This window comes from Oncorhynchus clarkii, chromosome 15 (genome assembly GCF_045791955.1).
Source record: "Oncorhynchus clarkii lewisi isolate Uvic-CL-2024 chromosome 15, UVic_Ocla_1.0, whole genome shotgun sequence".
In the NCBI taxonomy this organism is placed as follows: Eukaryota; Metazoa; Chordata; class Actinopteri; order Salmoniformes; family Salmonidae; genus Oncorhynchus; species Oncorhynchus clarkii.
Genome location: NC_092161.1, coordinates 15,489,737 through 15,512,236, shown reverse-complemented (window position 1 = coordinate 15,512,236; position 22,500 = coordinate 15,489,737). Strand labels below are relative to the sequence as shown.

The 22,500-nt window shown below is 43.7% G+C and overlaps 4 protein-coding genes across 7 annotated transcripts in view; 3 read left to right on the top strand and 1 right to left on the bottom strand.

Moving 5' to 3' along the window:
- The window catches only part of LOC139366946 (ribosomal protein S6 kinase alpha-3-like), a 42,030-nt gene extending 34,604 nt beyond the window's left edge, over window positions 1–7,426 (top strand). The window contains exons 15-22 of one of the 2 annotated variants that reach the window (XM_071104731.1): window positions 1–88; window positions 361–450; window positions 772–930; window positions 1,116–1,277; window positions 4,311–4,387; window positions 4,589–4,706; window positions 4,821–4,961; window positions 5,077–7,426. The exon at window positions 1–88 is cut by the window's left edge and continues 38 nt beyond it. In XM_071104731.1, coding sequence (XP_070960832.1) covers window positions 1–88; window positions 361–450; window positions 772–930; window positions 1,116–1,277; window positions 4,311–4,387; window positions 4,589–4,706; window positions 4,821–4,961; window positions 5,077–5,199 — 958 coding nt within the window. In that variant the 3' untranslated portion in view covers window positions 5,200–7,426. The remainder of the gene's footprint in view (window positions 89–360; window positions 451–771; window positions 931–1,115; window positions 1,278–4,310; window positions 4,388–4,588; window positions 4,707–4,820; window positions 4,962–5,076) is intronic. The other variant, XM_071104732.1, reaches the window with a different exon arrangement.
- Window positions 7,427–7,453: 27 nt separating this feature from the next.
- Window positions 7,454–11,079, bottom strand: LOC139366944 (zinc finger protein 287-like). Its single transcript, XM_071104728.1, has 2 exons — window positions 10,405–11,079; window positions 7,454–9,766 (listed from the first exon to the last, which is right to left on the bottom strand). Exons 1-2 carry the CDS (start codon window positions 10,690–10,692, stop codon window positions 8,333–8,335), a joined length of 1,722 nt encoding a protein of 573 aa, XP_070960829.1. The 5' UTR covers window positions 10,693–11,079; the 3' UTR covers window positions 7,454–8,332.
- Window positions 11,080–11,512: 433 nt separating this feature from the next.
- On the top strand, window positions 11,513–15,753 carry LOC139366945 (eukaryotic translation initiation factor 1A, X-chromosomal). The gene is made up of 7 exons (XM_071104730.1): window positions 11,513–11,691; window positions 12,487–12,570; window positions 13,017–13,120; window positions 13,328–13,378; window positions 14,879–14,960; window positions 15,163–15,254; window positions 15,440–15,753. Exons 1-7 carry the CDS (start codon window positions 11,676–11,678, stop codon window positions 15,443–15,445), a joined length of 435 nt encoding a protein of 144 aa, XP_070960831.1. The 5' UTR covers window positions 11,513–11,675; the 3' UTR covers window positions 15,446–15,753.
- A 3,641-nt stretch (window positions 15,754–19,394) lies between these two features.
- LOC139366943 (MAP7 domain containing 2b) overlaps window positions 19,395–22,500 on the top strand; it is a 24,900-nt gene continuing 21,794 nt past the window's right edge. For all 3 annotated transcript variants that reach the window (XM_071104727.1, XM_071104726.1, XM_071104725.1), the window contains exons 1-2: window positions 19,395–19,519; window positions 21,502–21,567. In XM_071104727.1, coding sequence (XP_070960828.1) covers window positions 19,480–19,519; window positions 21,502–21,567 — 106 coding nt within the window. In that variant the 5' untranslated portion in view covers window positions 19,395–19,479. The remainder of the gene's footprint in view (window positions 19,520–21,501; window positions 21,568–22,500) is intronic.

Genomic DNA, 22,500 nt, shown 5'->3' with positions numbered 1-22,500 from the left:
TGAAGTCAAGGAGGAAATAGGACTGGGATCATACTCTGTCTGCAAACGCTGTATACACAAGGCCACTGGCATGGAGTACGCGGTTAAAGTGAGACACACACCCCCCAGAAAGCACTGATATTGACCATTGTATTGTTAGTATTCAGAGCCGTACATACACACAAGTTGGTATTGGTTTCAACCCCAGAACACTGTGTGTGTGTGTGTGTGTGTGTGTGTGTGTGTGTGTGTCTGCGTGTGTGTGTGTGTGTGTTTATGTGTGTGTGTGTGTGTGTGTGTGTGTGTGTGTGTGTGTGTGTGTGTGTGTGTGTGTGTGTGTGTGTGTGTGTGTGTGTGTGTGTGTGTGTGTGTGTGATGTAGATCATCAGTAAGGCCAACAGAGACCCAACAGAGGAGGTGGAGATCCTAATGAGATACGGACAACATCCCAACGTCATCACACTAAAGGATGTGAGTCTCACACACACACATTTTTGTATTGATATCCTTGTGGGGGGACCAAAGAATTGATTCCCATCCCAAATCCTGTTTTCCCTAACCCTAACTCCCTAACCCTATAACTATACCTAACCGTACCCCCTAAACCCTAACCCTAAACCTGACCCCTCAGCCTAAAATAACATTTTTCCTCGTGGGGAATGCGAAATGTCCCCACTTGTCCGAATGTTCTGTTTTACTATCCTTGTGAGGATTTCTGGTGCCCACAAGGATAGTTAAACAAAAACACACACACACTATTGCACCGGTATAACCCTGCTGTCTCTGCTGTAGGTGTTTGATGACGGTAGGACAGTGTATCTGGTCACAGAGCTGATGAAGGGAGGAGAGCTGCTGGATAAAATACTGAGACAGAAGTTCTTCTCAGAGAGAGAAGCTAGCGCTGTCCTATACACCATCACCAAGACTGTTGAGTACCTACACATACAGGGGGTAAGTGTGTGTGTGTGTGTGTTAAATGACTCTTCAGTAGGAGGGCATATCAAGTTATATAACCCTTTGATCCTACTTGTCTTTTTATTATTATTTTTCTTTACAGCATACCAGTTGTCTTTCAATGTGTTGATGTGTGTGATTGATTCATTTATGAATTGCCTGATTGGTTGATTGACTGCCAGGTGGTGCACAGGGACCTGAAGCCCAGTAATATCCTGTATGTGGATGAGAGTGGGAACGCTGAGTCCATCAGGATCTGTGACTTTGGTTTTGCCAAGCAGCTGAGAGCTGAGAACGGCCTGCTGATGACGCCGTGCTACACAGCTAACTTTGTAGCTCCAGAGGTATGTACCATGCCACACACTCTATCTCTCTCTCTCCCTCTCTGTTCCCCCCCTCTCTCTTTCTCTCTCCCTCTCTTTCTCTCTGCCCCCCCCTCTCTCTTTCTCTCTGTTCCCCCCTCTCTCTCTTTCTCTCTGTCTCTCTGTCCCCTGCCCTCTCTCTCTCTCTCTCTCTCTCCCTTTCTGTCTGTCCCTCTCTCTTTCTCTCCCTCTCCCCCTCTCTCTCGCTTTCTCTCTCTCTCTGTCCCCCTCTCTCTCTTTTTTTCTCACTTTCCCCTCTCTCTCTCTCTCTCTCTCTCTCTCTCTCTCTCTCTCTCTCTCTCTCTCTAACTCTCTCCCTCTCAATTCAATTCAAGGGGCTTTATAGGCATGGGAAACATATATTAACATTTCCAAAGCAAGTGAAATAGATAATATACAAAAGTGAAATGAACAATAAAAGTGAACAGTAAACATTATACTCACAGAAGTTCCAAAATAATAAAGACATTACACATGTCATATTATGTATATACAGTGTTGTAACAATGTGCAAACAGTTAAAGTACAAAAGGGAAAATAAATAAGCATAAATATGGATTGTATTTACAATGGTGTTTGTTCTTCACTGGTTGACCTTTTCTTGTGGCAACAGGTCACACATCTTGCTGCTGTGATGGCACACTGTGGTATTTCACCCAGTAGATATGAGTTTATCAAAATCGGCTTTGTTTTTGAATTCTTTGTGGGTCTGTGTAATCTGAGGGAAATATGTGTCTCTAATATGGTCATACATTGGGCAGGAGGTTAGGAAGTGCAGCTCGGTTTCCACCTCATTTTGTGGGCAGTGAGCACATAGCCTGTCTTCTCTTGAGAGCCAGGTCTGCCTACGGCCTTTCTCAATAGCAAGGCTATGCTCACTGAGTCTGTACATAGAGCAAACTAGAATGCTATTTGTCCCTAAACAGAGAGTACACAGTGGCAGAATACCTGACCACTGTGGCAGAATACCTGACCACTGTGACAGAATACCTGACCACTGTGACTGAATACCTGACCACTGTGACTGAATACCTGACCACTGTGACAGAATACCTGACCACTGTGACTGAATACCTGACCACTGTGACTGAATACCTGACCACTCTGACAGAATACCTGACCACTGTGACTGAATACCTGACCACTGTGACTGAATACCTGACCACTGTGACTGAATACCTGACCACTGTGACTGAATACCTGACCACTGTGACAGAATACCTGACCACTGTGACTGAATACCTGACCACTGTGACTGAATACCTGACCACTGTGACTGAATACCTGACCACTGTGACAGAATACCTGACCACTGTGACTGAATACCTGACCACTGTGACTGAATACCTGACCACTCTGACAGAATACCTGACCACTGTGACTGAATACCTGACCACTGTGACTGAATACCTGACCACTGTGACTGAATACCTGACCACTGTGACTGAATACCTGACCACTGTGACAGAATACCTGACCACTGTGACTGAATACCTGACCACTGTGACTGAATACCTGACCACAGTGACTGAATACCTGACCACTGTGACAGAATACCTGACCACTGTGACTGAATACCTGACCACTGTGACTGAATACCTGACCACTGTGACTGAATACCTGACCACTGTGACAGAATACCTGACCACTGTGACTGAATACCTGACCACTGTGACTGAATACCTGACCACTGTGACTGAATACCTGACCACTGTGACAGAATACCTGACCACTGTGACTGAATACCTGACTACTGTGACTGAATACCTGACCACTGTGACTGAATACCTGACCACTGTGACTGAATACCTGACTACTGTGACTGAATACCTGACCCACTGTGACTGAATACCTGACCACTGTGACTGACACAAACGTAAGGAAAGCTTTGACTGTTTTCTTGTTCATTCTTTCCAATGTGTCAAGTAATTATCTTTTTGTTTTCTCATGATTTGCTTGGGTCTAATTGTGTTGCTTTCCTGGGGCTCTGTGGGGTCTGTTTGTGTTTGTGAACAAAGCCCGAAGACCAGCTTGGTTAGGGGACTCTTCTCCAGGTTCATCTCTCTGTAGGTGATGGCTTTGTTATGGAAGGTTTGGGAGTCAATTCCTTTTAGGTGGTTGTAAAATTTAACGTCTCTTTTCTGAATTTTGATAATTAGTGCGTATCGGCCTAATTCTGCTCTGCATGCATTATTTGGTGTTTTAAGTTGTACACAGAGGATATTTTTGCAGAATTCTGCATGTAGAGTCTCAATTTGGTGTTTGTCCCATTTTGTCAATTCTTGGTTGGTAAGCGGACCCCAGACCTCACAACCATAAAAGACAATGGGTTCTATAACTGATTCAAGTATTTTTAGCCAGATCCTAATTGGTATGTCGAATTCTATGTTCCTTTTGATGGCATAGAAGGCCCTTTTTGGAAGTTACCCGTGGTGCTGATGTTTAGGCCAAGGTATGTATAGTTTTTTGTGTGCTCGAGGGCAACATTGTCTAGATGGAATATGTATTTTTGGAACACCATTATTTTGGTCTTACTGAGATTTACTGTCAGGGCCCAGGTCTGGCAGAATATCTAGGTGGTACTGTAGGACCTCCCTCTCTGTTTCTCTCCCTGGCTCTGTTTCTCTGTCTCTCCCTCCCTCTCAATTCAATTTAAGGGCTTTATTAGCATGGGAAACATATGTTTACAATGCAAAAGCAAGTTAAATAGATAATAAACAAAAGTGAAATAAACAATAAAAAATGTACAATAAACATTACACCAAATAATAAAGACATTTCAAATGTCATATTATGTAATAGTCTCTTTCTCTGTCTCTCTCTCTGTCTATCTCTCTCTATATATGTCTCTCTCTCCCTCTCTGTCACACCCTCTCTCTCTCTCTCTCTCTTCGTTCTGACAATTCTCTCTTTCAAACTAGTCTTTTCTTCTCTCTTTCTCTCGTAACCGCTGATATTCTCTACATGTACCCTCTCATCCACTGACCATACAGTATGTGGGTGTGTGTTGTCTAGGTGTTGAAGAAGCAGGGTTATGATGCTGCCTGTGACATCTGGAGTCTAGGAGTCCTACTCTACACTATGCTCACAGGGTAAGGCTGTGTGTGTGTGTGTGTGTGTGTGTGTGTGTGTGTGTGTGTGTGTGTGTGTGTGTGTGTGTGTGTGTGTGGCGAATGGTTTCCCTGGACTAACCTTCTGGTATGGCTGTTTGTGTATTTGCAATTGTTTACCCTTCTCTCTTCTCCCTCAAAAAAAAAAAATATCTCCTCCCTCCTCTCTCTTCTTCTCTCCAGGTTCACTCCGTTTGCCAACGGTCCAGAGGACACACCAGAGGAGATCCTGGCTCGGATCGGCAGCGGGAAGTTCTCTCTGACCGGAGGATACTGGAACTCTGTTTCAGCAGAGGCCAAGGTACACACACACAATCACACACACTCACACCGAAGCCAAGGGAATGTTGTCAACATTCAAACACATACTCAATGGATGATAATGTTGTAATATGTTTTGACCTCTGACCTGTAGGAGCTGGTGTCTAAGATGTTACACGTGGACCCCCACCAGCGTTTGACAGCCGGCCAGGTGTTGTGTCATCCCTGGGTCACACACCGAGACCACCTGCCCAAGTTCACACTGACCAGACAGGACGCTCCACACCTGGTCAAGGTAACAGACACTCTAAATGTCCTGTTTTAACATCTCAGTATATTTTATTGTGTGTATGACACTATAAAGTGTGAGTTGACATTTTTTATTATCTCATTTGTTTTGTTTTGTGCAGAGCGCCATGGCAGCCACCTACTCTGCCCTCAACAGGAACGTTCCACCTGTCCTGGACCCCGTGGGATGTTCCACTCTAGCCCAACGGAGGGGGGTGAAGAAACTCACCTCCACTGCCCTCTGACCGTTGACATTTCACCTCAGACTTATAACCCTGCTGGAGCTCTGCTCAGACAGACAGACCTGGTTCCTCAGATGACCTGGACAGAACTCTGATGCACCTGGGACCCCCCTGACCCTGCTCAGTTATTAACTAACCCAGTGGTCTTCACCCCTGGTGCTGGAGACCAGGGCTGGAACTACAGCCTATACCTCTGTTGGACCAGGGCTGGAACTACAGCCTATAGCTCTGTTGGATCAGGGCTGGAACTACAGCCTATAGCTCTGTTGGACCAGGGCTGGAACTACAGCCTATAGCTCTGTTGGATCAGGGCTGGAACTACAGCCTATAGCTCTGTTGGACCAGGGCTGGAACTACAGCCTATAGCTCTGCTGGACCAGGGCTGGAACTACAGCCTATAGCTCTGTTGGACCAGGGCTGGAACTACAGCCTATAGCTCTGTTGGACCAGGGCTGGAACTACAGCCTATAGCTCTGTTGGACCAGGGCTGGAACTACAGCCTATAGCTCTGTTGGACCAGGGCTGGAACTACAGCCTATAGCTCTGTTGGACCAGGGCTGATGGTGACCACATTGTAGCGTCTCTCCAGTCTTTGCTTTGGACAATTCGTGTTGCCTCTAGACTCAAGAGACAATTGTCAGGAACAGGAATGTGCTGTATTTAGATGTCTGTACTTCTGGGAACATTTGAGATACCTGCATTATGCATTTAAGACCCATATTAAAATGATGATGAATTGTATAATGTAGCTCTGTGTATAAACCTAAGTAGCCTCAAAGACAGTACAATATGAACATAGGCTAAAACGGCTTCTCCAATAGAAATCCCAGACCACACTTTTCGGCAATGTTATGGCGATGTTGGCTAGCTAAGCTCATGCGTAGAAACATGTCATCGGGTCTAACGGTCGTCTCGTGTCAAATCAAAGGCACTCCTTCCATATCAGTTTTTGGGAAAATGTGTCCGTTAGTCAATTTCACGAGGTTGGAGTAATAACACGTTCAACTACTTAAGAAATTGGATCAATTCTAGGTTGTGGATTTAGATTTTGAGAAAATGAACAACTAAGGAAGAATGTTTTACTTCTCTCATTGACTTCACAACCCCCAAACCCTGGTCAGCTTGGTCTGTTTCGCGTTCACAGATGTCTAACGATGTTGCATCTCTGGGTTTAGAAAATCTGTGGTAACCTCTTCTGTGACTGAGTCATCAGACAGGGACAAAACTAGTGATGTCATCAGAGTGAGAGCAGGTAGAGCTCCACTGACCCCGCCCCCTACAAGCTCCTCCTAGTCAGCCACAACATCCAGAGTCTGGACTGAGGTCCAATCATGGCTTTGGTGGGCCAGTCTGGGTACAGCCTGCCCTGTCCACGCCACACCTCAACATTTCCAGACACCAAGGGAAACCTGATCCTCGACCAGTGTTAAGCAGTGGTTATCTGGACAGCGAGTCTGTGTATATGTTGATGCCTTCAAATGCTCCTCAGGACTCCTCTGAACCTTGTGTTTCCCAGTTCCTAGGTACATTTGAAAGCAGCATGCTTGGATGACGCCATGAGGAGTCTGTGTCCGACACTGAACTGACACTACTGTTCCAGTACAGCAGCTCAGGTTTCTAGATGAAATACCATGCATTTTATAAGTCCATTAACTGTGTCATGTAAGCACACAGGTGGGGTGGGAGAGGTCCATGGATGTAGAAATGTGTGGATAGAAGGGACATGATATTTTATGCTGAATTAAAACCCTTTCAACCTGCCATCTGGAATGGCATGACACAGTTGTGGAGGTAATCCAGTATGTTACTGTATGGGCCAGCTGGCACCTGCTGACTTCTGGTCAATCCCTTTAAAACACTGTCTGTCTAATTGAATGAAAAAAATATGTAGCTACAGTATCAATGACTTGTAGCAGTAGTATTGAATTAATGAGCTGATCCTGGATCGGTGGACAACTCCTACCTATTCGATCGCTCTCCCTCAACTCTTCTGTATGTGTTGTAACACAGTCTTTCAGGTTCTGCTTGACTGGTAGCAGAGCTATAAGCTTGTGTGTTTGAGATGTCTGTATGTTTTTTTCCCCTTCCAGTTTGAGAGTAGATGAGATGTATTTTTTCTCTCCTTCCTCTGTCCCTATCCAGTGGAGATAGTGTCCTCTCTCTGGTTTTGTATCTCAGTGGAGTCACAGTAGGACTTTGTATTGAACATAATAAAAATACCTTCATTATACAACTGTGTTTTTCACTGACCAGTAACTACTACAGAAAGGCTTTTTATTCAGACAACATACAGTCAACAGCATAGAGAACAATGCATCAAAGATGTTCTGTAATGGAACCAGTCGACACCAAAAGGCTCCAGGATGACAGGGCTACAGTGGCGTTCCGGTCTAATCTCTATTGGGCAGAGAACGTTCACTTGGCTTCCGATTGGCCCAGAGAGAGTTCTCTCTTCTTTCCATTGGCCCAGAGAGTTCCTAATGTATACATCTGGCATAAATAGAAATGTACTAGAGTTGGCACTAGGATCATGTACGGGCTAATAATATACTCTACAAACAAATACAAACCCAAATGTTAACTCAGAAACACTTCATTACATTTGCGACTATCACATTTTACGTTAAGCTACTTACATCTAATGTTGTGTAAGACAATTCTCTAAATCTAAATTGATAAAAGGACAATACAAAAGATTGAACTGAATTATCTCTATAATAAATGACAGGTAAATACATACCATGTAGGATATTATGGGGCTTATAAAGGGCTTACAACGCGTTGAAGACGCATGGCCTTCAAGGTGAAAGTGACAAATACTGTACAAGTGGGCTACAATCTGAAAACCAATAAGAATCCCATCTTTACAAACCTAAACTCTCTAAATGACAGTTAGCTTGAAAGTCATTTCTCCCATTCCATCTGTATCGATAAATCAAACAGCTTCAGAATTAATTTACTGTAACAACCAAGTAGTAGCTGTTCTTTAGTTAGATAATTTGATCCCAGTCTCAGGTTTCTCCTGTACAGAAATATTCACTAATAAAGTTCCCAAGTCAGTTGTTCATGTCAGAGGAGGGGGGTGGTTATGGGACAAAGGGGAGGGGTTAAAAACACAACTAGATTGAGATTCTATTTATTTGGTAATAAATTCTTCTTTGATCTCTTGTAGATGGGCGTGGTTATCTTGTAGATGTGCATGGTTGTTTGGTAGAGGGGAGGGACTTTTCTTCAGAGGGGCTGTACTATGATTCCCTGTATTGTCAGGTTTGTTGATTTTCCCAGACTGCTGGTCTAGCTGCTTCTGGTTGCGTCTGAGAGCGTGGTTTTTCAGGTGGACAGTGAGGCCCCTCTGGGTGAGCTGGTAGATGTGACACTCATAGCAGTAGTAAGGAGTCACGGCCACGTGTCTAAACTGATGTGTTAGAAAGATGTCGATCGAGGAGAAGTTTCTTTCACACATCTCACAGCGCGGGACCCTGCCTGGGTGTTCCGTGTTGTAGTGCTTTTTCATTGTGCATTTATTCAGCATCTCCACAGAGCAGAAGGAGCAGCACAACATCACTTTGTGGAGACTGGTGTGACTACGAGAGTGCTTGTCGAGGACTATCTGGTTTCTGTAGTATGTTTTGCAGAGTGGGCAGAAGAATTTCTTATGGCTGGGTTGGTATTTATTCTGATGCTCCCCGACTCCTCTGGCTTTCCGGATAGCATCCAAGTCCTTTTCCTCCTTGTTGTCCTCCTTCACATGGTGGAAGCAAACGTGATTCCTCAGGGAAGCCTTGGATTGGTAGATTTGGGGGCAGAGTGGCACTGGGCAGGCGTATTTCGCATTAGTGCAGCAGCTGGTTTTATGCTCCAGTAACTCGCTTCGGTACTGGAAGGTGTTGCTGCACTGTGGGCAGCGGAACCCTGCCACCCTCTTTTTCCCCTCCACAGTCTGACCTTTCTGTCTCTCCCTCTCTTCCTCCCTCGCCCTCTCTGCAATCATCTTCCATTCGTCTTCCTGGGTTTTCCTCCTCTCTTGCTCATATCTCCACCATTGCGGCCCCGGAAGCTTTCTCCGTTTCCCCTTTTCCCCCCACATCTCTACCGTCCTGCTCTCTCCCCCTTCCTCCATCTGCCATACCTCCTCCCCTACCACATATTCTCTACATTCCTCCTCTGGGTTTGAGTTTTCTATCACAAACACTCCCTCCACCTCACGCGCCGTCGCATTCATTTTCTCTTTCCTGTGAAGCTCTGTTACCATGGCATCATAGCCTCCATCCTCTCCTTCATATGGGTGAGTGTGTGAGTATTCCATCCCATACTCTCCTCCATCATCCTTCCTCTCTCCTGTGTGCAAGTCTCCTATTTTCACCACTCTAATCTGGTCATAGCTCTCTGCAATGCTCTCAACCTCCCCAACATCTTCCTCTTTGATTGAACTAAACGACTTGCTGAGTGAACCCAACAAATTGTTCCAGCGATTCACCTGCGAATCCAACTCCCTGTCCACTGGCTCCTCCTTGATGCCGGCCATTTTGCCTTCCACCATCCCAGTCCCCTTCGCCCTCTCAGTGTACACCTGTTAGAGATGAACATGAAGTGTTTCATTTAGAAGCAACATTATTCTATTAAAGTTTTAGTGTTGAAGGTTGTGCTTCATGTACCTCTAACACCCAGAAAGCTCAGATTCACCAGCTCTGCAAGCTATGTCAAAATATGTTCTTTGCTTCCTTAGTTGGTCAGCGTAAAAGCCTATTTGGTGATCAAAGGACGGATTTTGACAATATAAACTTTGCATATCTGCTAAATCGGAGTTTGAATCAGCTTCCTGTGTGCGCAGATAGATACTACTAGTTCAGGGCTACACTTGGTTTAATAAACTGTAGGCTAGGCCTGGAAGGCAATTTTAGATAGCTATAAAGTCTTTCAAGAACCGCCTATAAGAACTAAAAATATGTTTTTGTTGATGGAGTGAAAAGTTAAAGAAATTAACTAGTTAATTGACGGCAAATGTTTGAAGCAATTGCGCCGCCATCTTCTCTACTAAAACCTTTTCAGTCTATTGTCTTTGATTAATGATCCTATAGCCTAGGCTACTGTTTTTGATGCTATAGCCTAAACAACAGTTTGGCACAATGTTAAATTAAGTTTAATAAAACATGTACAAATAATAATAATAATTGTAGGCTAGCCTCATAGCGCGAATATCATACTCACGGTGTGTTTCCGATAAGCCGATGTTTTATCAGAGGAATAAATCGATGGGATTGCGTCAAGATTTAATATTAACCTCGTGGTGAAACCGAGATCAAGTTTTGTGAAGCACTCTTCTGCAAAGTGGTCGCCACATAAACGGGAAACATCTGGAATTTGCTCTCCCGGGTTGCTTCCATTGATAAACTGTAGCCACCGTTGGCGTCTCTGGGGTTCCTCTGGTAAACTGTAATGAATAATTGCGTCCGATTGATTGGCGCATCCTCTAACAATGCATTTATGGATTTCCATTGCGTTCTTCTCTTTAGCCAGTTATTTTCTAATGAAACAGTCACAACTTGAGGTACGTTTTAGCTACAAATGTTGTGTCGTCGCCGAGGTGTGACAGCTGCGTTTGCACACACTGACCCCGTCTACCAGTATCTTTGTTATTGCTGTCTGCTATCAGTTAGCACTGTGGCTAAGCTATCTACAGTGTAGAGTAACTCATTTATATCCGCACGTTGACTTTCCACTTTCTCTCTATCTGGCTATGAAGTTCGAACAGTGGCGAATTCAGAAATATCCATGGATATGTGTAAATTCAACCACAATCATATTTTCCAGCTACCAAACTGTTAGAATTTATCATGGATTGCTAAAATAGCTAGCAAGTTGTTCTTCTTCTGTTTTATTATCAGAAAATGTGCTCTATCGCCACCTACTGTAGTGGAGTGTTTCTACTGAACGAGCATTTAACCTAGGCTATATTATTTTTATTCGAATGGATCATATAAAATGTATATTTAATCAATAGGTTTTATTATTGTAAACACTTACCCAGTTCCAGCATATGAAAATGTTAAAAAATTAGTCAATACGTTCCATATGTTTCCACTGTGTCTGTGGTCCTTGTTTACACTGTGTCTGTGGTCCTTTCCCAAGTAAGTACATTTACAAAGATATTTTCAAATGATGATATATGATTTGTGTTATGGTTTGGTGTGTTTGATTTAAATGTGTAATATTGTTGCATTCCGAAACTTAAATGAGAAAGAAAGACAGTAACTAGCTAGCATGGTGTATTGCTGTTTCACATGTGTAAATAAAGCTTTACCATTTTGTATGACATGTCATGCGCATGCGTAAACCGGTGCACAAGTGGTGAATTGGTTTTCCGTGAATTCTTCCGGGAGAAATTGGGCCGTTTTTCTTTCTCATTATTGTTCATATAGCAAGCAGTAAGCGCCACCCAATCACCACGGGACGAAGAGGAGATCTGAGCTGTAAAGAATATGCCCAAGAATAAAGGTAAAGTGTTAGAAGCGCCGTCTATTCCCGGATCTTGTCCTGCAGTCTCTGACTACTTCAGTCTCTACACGCAGTGAAAACGTGACACAGTTGAATAGCTAGCTAACATAATGACTAACGGTAACCACCAGCTTCGTAGCATATATTTTCACAAATCTAGGTACGTACAGACTACGTAAATTAAGAGCAGCCAGCTCGCTGTATTGTTCTGACGTTAAATAGTACTGTTAAGGGCGCACATGACCTGTCGTCTAACTAACAACTGTAGTAGAACCCATTCAATCCACAGTCAGCTAGCTACATTTGCCTGAAGGTTTCACGTACTGACTGTAGTTGGCCATATGGCATATCTGCGCTCTATTCCTGTAAAACATTTTCACATGTTGCTGTAACACATCATGTACCTCCTGTAGTTGGACTCCCGAGTGGTGCAGCAGTCTGAGGCACTGCATCTCAGTGCAAGAGGCGTCACTATAGTACCTGGTTCGAATCCAGGCGGCACAATTGAACCAGCATCGTCGGGGGTTTGGCCGGAGTAGACCGTCATTGTAAATAAGAATTTGTTCTTAAATGACTTGCCTAGTTATTAGATAGAATAAACGTTGGTGATGTGGGGTTGACATTGAAACACTATAATAATACAGTATAGGTTAGGTATCTTGAGGTATTTATTGGGTGTGGTACTCTGATTTCATAGTGAAACTCAAAACCTGTGGTAAATACAGTCTGAGCGAAAGTGTCTGCTAAATGACAAAAATGTGAGTGGTCTGTATGACTTAATTGTTTCTCTGCCAGGTAAGGGAGGAAAGAATCGTCGACGTGGAAAAAATGAGAACGAGTCAGAGAAGAGAGAGCTGGTGTTCAAAGAGGACGGGCAGGGTGAGTGGAGGGGTCTCTGCCAGGCCTTGTGTGGGTGTAGGCTTCTGTTTCAGCCAAACAGCAACATGGCTGAATCAAGTCTTTGTTGAAGACTATGATTAGTTGGTGTGTTAGTGCTTTGACTGGAGCAAAAGCCTGCACGCACACCAGTTCTAGAATTAGAACTGCCAGTCTCTCCCCAGTGTGGAATACCTCAACTGATCCTAACAATACTCTAGAATGTACAGCTCCCCTTTTCCCAAGTTTCTGAAATGCAGATAAAAATGCAGCCCTGTTTTTAGAGCAGACGTGTGTTCTATTGAGGGTGAAGTTATACAAGCATAATGATCAACATGGCCCTGCTCCGTGGGAGCAATGTAACCCTCTCCCCTGTGCTGTAGAGTACACTCAGGTGTTCCCAACTTCTGTGATGTTGTGTATGTTAAGTTCTTCTCTCTTTCCTGCAGAATATGCCCAGGTGATTAAGATGTTGGGTAATGGGAGGTTGGAAGCCATGTGTTTTGACGGAGTTAAGCGGCTCTGCCACATCAGAGGAAAACTCAGGAAAAAGGTAGGAACACACGCCCATTATATTGACACACAAGGGGAAACCCTGAATGATGCAGACTCAATGTTTTTTCCTTCTTTTCTCCCCACTATGGACTGTCAACCGCGACACAGCATGGGCTGCAGTTGTGTGTTAACAAATTCTTCAGATTGTTATCAATTCATCTGATTTATGTCTTGTAAAAGAGTTCTTCTGTTGTTTTTCTTTCAGGTGTGGATTAACACGTCAGATATCATCCTGGTGGGACTGAGAGATTACCAGGTGAGATGACCAGCAAGTTTACGACTGCTGCTGCTGTTGTTGTGGGTGACTGTGCATTTGGTTGTCACTTAGGGCTGGGCGATTTATATGGAATTAATTTGATTAATTCAAATGTGTTTTTTAGCACAAAATGTATCGCAATAATTAAGTTTTGTTTTTATGAGCGTTTATGTCCACTTGTTGTCTTTTTGGTCTTATCTCCTTTGCTCCTTCTGTGCCTGTGTGTACATTCCCACTCATACACCAAGTCCCTGCCACTCACAACAACAACAGATGAAAAATCACTTCTTCCTCTATGACATACCGCTGTTTCAACTCACTGTTTACGTTTGAGGTTTGGTCCAACAGAATGGGTCCTATGGACACTGAAAGACACTGAGACATTATTTGAGTGTCATCGATGAGAACTAAACCTTTCTAACGACACCTTTTTTTATCTCTCAACTCATAAAACGTACAGAGAGTTGACCCTACTAAAACAGAAGTAGCCTATCAATGAGCATTGTTTCTGGAAAATAAATGTTAATTTTCTGTGCAACGTGCCACTAGCACAATTACCACCGGCTGTGCTGTTTATCTAGTTGTTTTATAAATGTGCAATGAGAATAAAAATACACATTTATAGCAGTAATTAGCAACTCATTCTGAGAAATAAGTGTCTTATCCAAGTAGGCTACTTGATTTCAACATCTGAACAAAGTGGACAGGCTAGCATGCTGTTGGAGGCAGACAGGAGGGTGTGTTCATAGGAGTTGAACTGTTCTACCTTGTTAGCTCGCAAATAGATCCAAGTTGTCTAGACTTGAAATATAACGATTATCTGACTAGTCAGTAGCATGTGGGCTTGTGCTTGAGAGATTGTTTATTAGACCTGTGTTACACAGGAGGTTGATGGGACCTTCACTGGGGAGAAGGTGCTCGTGGTAATGGCTGGAGCAGAAATGGTGTAATGGCATCAAACACATGGTTTCCAGGGGTTTGATGGCATTCCATCCCAGCCATTATTGTGAGCCTTCCTCCCCTCAGCAGCCCCCTGTGCTGTGTCAATGTTCTATTGTGCCTGATACAAGAGGTTGGACCTTTTATTAGTGGGGATGTGCATGGTTCTGGTTCAATTTGTAACAAAAGGGTATTTTCATTGACTGAGTTGAAAGCCAGATCAGTGATTATTGCTAAAAAAGAGCTGGTTAAACTATTTTGATTAAATAATGATATTATTAGTTGGTCTTATGGTTGTGGAAGGCCTATATTTAGCCTAGGTATACTTACACACTCCCTGAATTCATTAGATTATTGCTGACTGTTTTGAATGCAGTTTATTGACCTTTTAATTGTACAACAACGCTTATTCAGAGAACATGTTAAAAAAAACAATATATAAATCGGAAATCGCCCATAAGTTTGTAAAAAATAAAGATGATTTTTAGGCCATATCGCTCAGCCCTATTGTCACTGTATCATAAAAGCGTCTTTGAGTTGAGTTTTTTTCTCCTGCTATAGGACAACAAAGCTGATGTGATCCTGAAGTACAATGCAGACGAGGCCAGGAGTCTGAAGGCCTACGGAGAACTACCGGAGCACGGTGAGTAGTCGCTACGGTAACAGCTAATGGGATTGGAATAGTGGTCATGTAGGAGAAGAGATGAAGAAAGAAAGCTAGAAATTATTGACAGCCCATGATGACTGACTACGATTGGTTTTGTAGATGTTAAATTCATGGGTTGTTTTGTTTGCACATCCTTGTTGTCTCTGACTCCTCCTCTTCCTGTCTCCTCCCCTCTCAGCCAAGATCAATGAGACGGATACCTTCGGTCCCGGGGACGATGAAGACATCCAGTTTGACGACATCGGAGATGATGATGAGGACATTGATGATGTAAGTGCTCAATCAGCATCTTGTATTGCTTTCTGTAGGTTGGAACTGCTGCAATGACAGGATTAACCATCTGGTGACCCTCCATCTGTATCTCTTTCCCCTCCCTGCCCCCTCTCTACCCACCTCTCGCCCCCCTACCCAACTCCTCTCGCCCCCACTTTCTTTCCTCTGTCATTATTCTCCAGATCTAAGGACCTTCTAGGGGAAGGTGTAATTTTTACCATCTGCTCTGAAAATCAGCACAGGACTTCGATACTTCTCTACTGGAATCACTGTACCCTCTGCCCACATTTGTGGCTGTGTTACCTATTGACGACCCCGCCCACACAACATATTTCAAGGGCGTTCAGCCCTCCCACTAACTCATTGATAACATGACTGCAGCTGCTCCCAATTTCTTGCGGTGTCTTTTTTTAATGTATTTATATCGATTTCATGCGGAGTGGAATTTACTTACAAGTATAGAATCTCTAGATTTGCAATAAAAATATGAACCATTTTATGTTTTGTCCTGCGTTCTGAATCATAGTTGATAGTTAGCAACGCTCTTTAGTTAGGATTAGATATGTTTATTGATTATGTAAAACTGATTCCTCCTGAAGATGCCTCTGTTTTTCAACAGTCTATTTTTCTTTTGTTTCCCCATGTGTATTTTGTCTGTTGGTTTTATGTTTTGATCAACTCCCGGAGGGGTGTGTCACAAAGCATCACCACGTTCAAGGAAGTTGGGCCCACCTTTGAAAAACATTCAGATATAGCTACTACTTTTGATTTATTTCCTAAAATAATCTAGAAAATTTAATATTTGTCAATTATACCAATGTCCATTTCATGTTATTTCAGAATATTTAGGAATGTTAATTGGCTTTTTCTACTTGTTCCTGCTTTGTGACCCCCCCCAGCTGCAGTTTAGAGACCGCTGAGTTCTGTCAGAGGTAATGGCTACCTCCTAACTACCCTGGTGGTCCAGTCTGCTGCTGCTGGAGTCAAACCCTCTGTTTCTTCACTGTCATGCCAAAGATGTCATGTGCTGCTTGGCATCCACAGAGGAGTTGGCTGCAGCTCATACACAATGGGACCAGGCTAGCTAAATATCACTGAACTGTGTCTTTAACACCATAGACAGCGGCTGAGCTACTATGATGTAATAAGGCTGATTTATAGTGATTTCCAGTAAAGAATTTAATTCCATGGACTTTTTGACATTTTACGCAGCTCCTTTCTTCTCTGAGAAAGACTGTTGCCTGTGCTTGTATGTATCAACCACTAGGTGGTGCCACTGACCTACAGCTCAACCTCATCCACAGTGTTGTTGGTGGTGAGCGTTAATATCGTTATGTTGAAGCCTTTTTTTGTAACTCCAGTAATACAAAGCTATTGCAATACTAATATTTTTTCTGCATCGAATGTTATTGGTCTTTATATTTGTGATGTTTGTGTGTAAATGAATGTCGGCGTGAGGATGACACCAGCAGGAAAGAACAGGAGCGGGACATACCCTTTACACATTACTGACCAAAACTGAGTGGAGCTGTACTGGGTTGGTGACCTGTCATTTTATTGTCTCATATCATCACTGCTTCTGAAATGTAGCCTGAACAGACACCCTTTATAAGCAGGGCAGACGTCTTGTTTCTATGTCCAGGGCAACGTAAAGGTTAGTTCCTTTAGAACATGCAGTATCTGACACGCATGTGTGAACTGTTATTTGGCACCGCTGTTCTGCATAATACACCCCCACGAGGCCCAGTGTTATCAGATCACTGCACGTGCCATGTACAACGAAGCTCTGGTGCAGCACATTCTCCTCAAACGCTCACAGTAGTCAACCTTATTAAAATGTGTGCGTTTTCATTAGCCTAAATAATGTGCCTATAAACGCTCACTAGGGAGATATTTGGAGCTGGGTGAAAAGGGAGAGAGGGATGAGAGATGTTCTCTGTCCTGCCATGCTGTAACTGCTGTGAAATAGTTGGCTAGTTAGCGAGGTGTGCGCTAACAGCATTTCAGTCGGTGATGTCACTTGCTCTGAGACCTTGAAGTAGTTGTTTCCCTTGCTCTGCAAGGGCTGCGGCTTTTGTGGAGCGACAGGTAACGAAGCTTCGTGGGAGGCAGTTAATGTGCAGAGGATCCCTGGTTTGAGCCCAGGTAGGGGCGAGGAGAGGGACGGAAGCAACACTGTTACATTGGTGCCGTGACCCGGATCACTGGTTGCTGCAGAAAAGGAGGTCAAAAGGGGAGTGAGTGTAACCGGTGTGAAATGGCTAGCTAATGGGGTGCGCGCTAATAGCGTTTCAATTGGTGACGTCACTCGCTCGGAGACCTTGAAGTTGTTGTTTCCGTTGCTCAGCAAGGGCCGTGGCTTTTTTGGAGTGATGGGTAACGATGCTTCGTGGGAAGCAGTTGTTTATGTGTGCAGAGGGTCCCTAGTTGGAGCCCAGGTAGGGGTGAGGAGAGGGACGGAAGCAGTTGTTTATGTGTGCAAAGGGTCCCTAGTTGGAGCCCAGGTAGGGGTGAGGAGAGGGACGGAAGCAACACAGTTACAATGGCTTGGAGAGAGAACCAATGGAGAAAAGATGGGATAAATGGATTTCTGCATGAAACAGAGATCTGAAAGAGGCTGTAAATTGCATTTGAATTAATCCCACCCCAGAAATTGGCTTCAGGAATTATTATGCTTTCTTGTCATTCATTCTGTGGGCCGCATCATGACTAAACAACTACATGGGGGACTATACCAGCCAGCCTGTGTAATGTAATTACAAATCAAAGTATAAAAACATGTTTCATTTTGAGCACGTTTTGGCAACCATCAAACAGCTCTGTAAATATTGTCATGGAGCCAAACTGCAGCAACCGCTGTTCCAGGTATAACCATGCATGTGGCCCCTAGGTGCCTCTAGCCCTACCCTGCTTGTGTGTTGTCAAGCTTCTATCTTCTCAGTGGGTTTCAAACCTTTTATGCTGTCCATTATGGGAGTACTTTCCCCTGACATCTTTAGCTGCTGATTCTCTGACTATTGGTTGCTGTTATTCACTGTTCCCTCTACTCTATTTTTAGTCTATGAATTATCCAATCGGGTTCTGCGTGTGTGGGAGAGACGTGAGAGACAGACCACTGAACCGACGTGTGGACTCTATTTGATGTAAATAATGACGTAATATAGAGCCCTCTGGCACGTATGTTGGTATGTGACTTAAACCATACAGATATGGATTAAACTGTCTCATTAGAAATAATACTTTTTTCTTTTAAATGGCCAAATGTATCAGATGGATTGACTTTGATTATTGTCGAAGACACTCGAACGCATTAATTTCCCCTGTCGCTTTCTCTCTCTCGCTCTCTCTGTTTCTCTCTCTCGCACTCGCTCTCTCTCTCTGTTTCTCTCTCTCTGTTTCTCTCTCTCGCACTCGCTCTCTTTCTCTCTCTCTCTCTCTGTTTCTCTCTCTCTGTTTCTCTCTCTCTCTCTCGCTCTCTCTGTTTCTCTCTCTCGCACTCGCTCTCTTTCTCTCTCTCTCTCTCTGTTTCTCTCTCTCGCTCTCTCTGTTTCTCTCTCTCTGTTTCTCTCTCTCTCTGTTTCTCTCTTTCTGTTTCTCTCTCTCTCTCTCTCTCTCTGTTTCTCTCTCTCTTTCTCTCTCTCGCACTCACTCTCTTTCTCTCTCTCTCTCTGTTTCTCTCTCTCCTCTCTGTTTCTCTCTCTCTCTCTGTTTCTCTCTCTGTTTCTCTCTCTCTCTCTCGCTCTCTCTCTCTCTGTTTCTCGCTCTCTCTCTGTTTCTCTCTCTCTCTCTCTCTCTCTGTTTCTCTCTCTGTTTCTCTCTCTCTCTCTCTCTCTCTGTTTCTCTCTCTGTTTCTCTCTCTGTTTCTCTCTCTCGCTCTCTCTGTTTCTCTCTCTCTCTCTCTCTGTTTCTCTCCCTCTCTCTCTCTCTCTCTGTTTCTCTCTCTCTGTTTCTCTCTCTCTGTTTCTCTCTCTGTTTCTCTCTCTCTCTCTGTTTCTCTCTCTCTCTCTGTTTCTCTCTCTCTGTTTCTCTCTCTCTCTGTTTCTCTCTCTCTCTGTTTCTCTCTCTCTCTTCCTGGCATCACTCCACTCTGTTTCTCTCTCTCTCTCTGTATCTCTGGTATTTCTATCTCGGTTCTGCCGCAGTCGTGTTCAGGCTGGTTTGATTTGTTGCTGCTGTTGAATCGGGAGTCAGACACACAGGTACAGTAGTGGTGGGAACAGAGATGACCACAGTCAAACCAGGCGCTGGGCACCAGGTGACAGGTGAGATGATGATGATGTGCTCAAGATTTACTGGCGGTTGTTTTGATTGGATGATGGTACTAGGCTTGGGATAAGGATATTGTTAGGGGATTGTGTTTTTTGCTCTATTCAATTGTTCTTTCGATTAAATGAAATGTTTCCGTATTGATTAATGAACGGGCATGTTTGTATTATAGGGAATGTTACTATAACTCACCTGACTCAGTGAGTGTTAGCAGATTTGTTCATCTCAAGATGAAGAAACCATCTTATTTAACATAAGTTGTGTTTATACCCATGGGGCAGATCTGACTGCATATATTTACATAAATGTACATATCTTATGACAGTAACGAACACCTGCTTCTTGCTGTGTGCATATCGCGTGTATATACACTGAGAATACAAAACATTAAGAACACCCCATGTAAATAGTCCGGTGGTCATTTGATTAGTTGTTCAGTCTTATGTCTTGGGGGTAGAAGCTGTGGTTAGGATTAGGGGTTAAGAGTTTCGGGTTAGGGGTTAGGATTAGGGTTAAGAGTTTTGGATAGGGATTAGATTTTTGGGTTAGGGGTTAGAGTTTTGGGTTAGGGTTTTGGGTTATGGCTAGGGGTTAGAGTTTTGAGTTAGGGTTATGGTTAGAGTTTTGGGTTAGGGTTTTGGGTTATGGTTAGGGGTTAGAGTTTTGGGTTAGGGGTTAGAGTTTTGGGTTAGGGTTTTGGGTTATGGTTAGGGGTTAGAGTTTTGGGTTAGGGTTATGGCTAGGGGTTAGGGTTTTGGGTTCGGGTTTTGGGTTATGGTTAGGGGTTAGAGTTTTGGGTTAGGGCTAGGGGTTAGAGTTTTGGGTTAGGGTTAGGGGTTAGAGTTTTGGGTTAGGGGTTAGAGTTTTGGGTTAGGGGTTAAGGAAAATAGGATTTTATGGGTTAGGGTTTTGGGTTAGGGGTTAAGGAAAATAGGATTTTATGGGTTAGGGTTAGGGGTCAGAGTTTTGGGTTAGGGTTTTGGGTTATGGTTAGGGGTTAGAGTTTTGGGTTAGGGGTTAGAGTTTTGGGTTCGGGTTTTGGGTTATGGTTAGGGTTAGGGGTTAGAGTTTTGGGTTAAGGGTGAGAGTTTTGGGTTAGGGGTTAAGGAAAATAGGATTTTATGGGTTAGGGTTAGGGTTAGGAATCGGAATCAATTATCCCACAAGGATAGTAAAACAAACATGTGTGTTTGAGCATAGACATGATCCTGCTGCACCTCGTTGTAGTGCTGTTTCTGTCTATTGACAGTCTGCCAGACAGACAGCCATAAACCACACGATACCCACTGTCCTCTAGCTAAATGGATGGATGACCTCCAGGTCACCTGGATGATGTATATCTCTCCCCCTCACATACAGACTGGGTTAGGTGTCATCTGGGCCGGGGATATAGTGTCTGGCCGACCGGAAATCAAACATTGAAATAGAATTCTATGGAATCCAACCTGCGTGTGTCAAGATTGACTGTGTGAGCCCACTGTGCTAAAGTTTAACGTTCAGTTCTGGCAGCTGTGTGTGACTGACTCTACCCTCCAATCAGCAGTCATGACATCGCCCACCATCACTGGGACAAGACCACACACCAATGGGCATGTGTCCCCTTCTCGTCTGTCGTCCAATCACAACAGCCCGGCGGTTTTACGTATTTTAATGACCTTCCAGTGTATCTGTATGGGCTAGATTCATGAACCAGATTAAGTTTACTCCTGGACTAAAAAGCATGTATGTGCTTAATTCGGGTTTGAGTAGCTTTCTCCAAGAAGGGCTGAATATCTACTGTGGATCTAGTTTGTTGTTAATTGAATGCGTCTTAGTACTGGTACAACCAGCAGTGCACTTCAACCTCTCCAATGTTTTTCTAGCAGTATGAAACACGTGATGTTCTGTGAGTTTCCCTTCTGTTCATAATTGCCCCTCTATATGCTCACTGACTGTCTCTCTTCTCTCTTCTCTCTTCTCTCTTCTTCGTGTGTGTAAGGGTCACCGCGGATGGACAAAGTGCAGCTCGTGAGAGGGAGGAGAGAGGAGAGAGAGAAGAGTCATGGTATGAATCACTGCTTCCAAACTGAACTGACTGGATGGCTCTGTCATCTGTTGTGGTGACAAACACGCAAACACACCATGTTTGTTTTACTATCCTTGTTAAGACCAAACAATTGATTCCCATTCAAAATCCTATTTTCCCTAACCCCTAACCCTAACCCTTACCCTAAACCTAACCCTAACCATAACCCTAACCCTAACCCTAAACCTAACCCTAACCTAAACCTAACCCTAAACCTAACCCTAACCCTAACCTAACCCTAACCCTAAACCTAACCCTAACCTAACCCTAATTCTGACCCTAACCCTAACCTAACCCTAACCCTAACCTAACCCTAACCTAACCCTAACCCTAACCTAACCCTAACCCTAATTCTAACCCTAAACCAGTGGTGCGTGAATAAGATCACAATCATTGGGAAGCCAAGACATTTTCGGACCACTGAACAACTATTGATTTAGAACCACAGAGAGTTACAGGAGCTGCCTCCACTATTCCAGCATCATTTCAACATCATCAAATCACCTCTGCTTAGTCTAATACAGTGACAACTCAAATATAACAAAAACAACTAGCTAGCCCCCGGGGAACAACAACACAAGGATATGCAACAATTCAAGTTGTGTCTGTCAATAACGTATGCTTTCAATACGATGTGATATGTGTGATGCCAGAATCCAAGCTGGTTTCCCTTGACACTTTTTTTTGGTGTGCAAGGACCATTCACAGTTGAGCTTGCTCAGTTTAGCTCAAAGCTGATTGGCTATTATTTTATACTTTTTTTGTTGAGGCCAAATGCTCGCTGGCTTCCCTTGCATTCAATGCTACCGGCGGCAACAATGTCATACTTTTATTTTTTTGTAATTTTTTGTATTTTTTTTTTCTTTAACAATGTCATACTTGTTTGGACCAGACAGCATCAGATAAATGGCC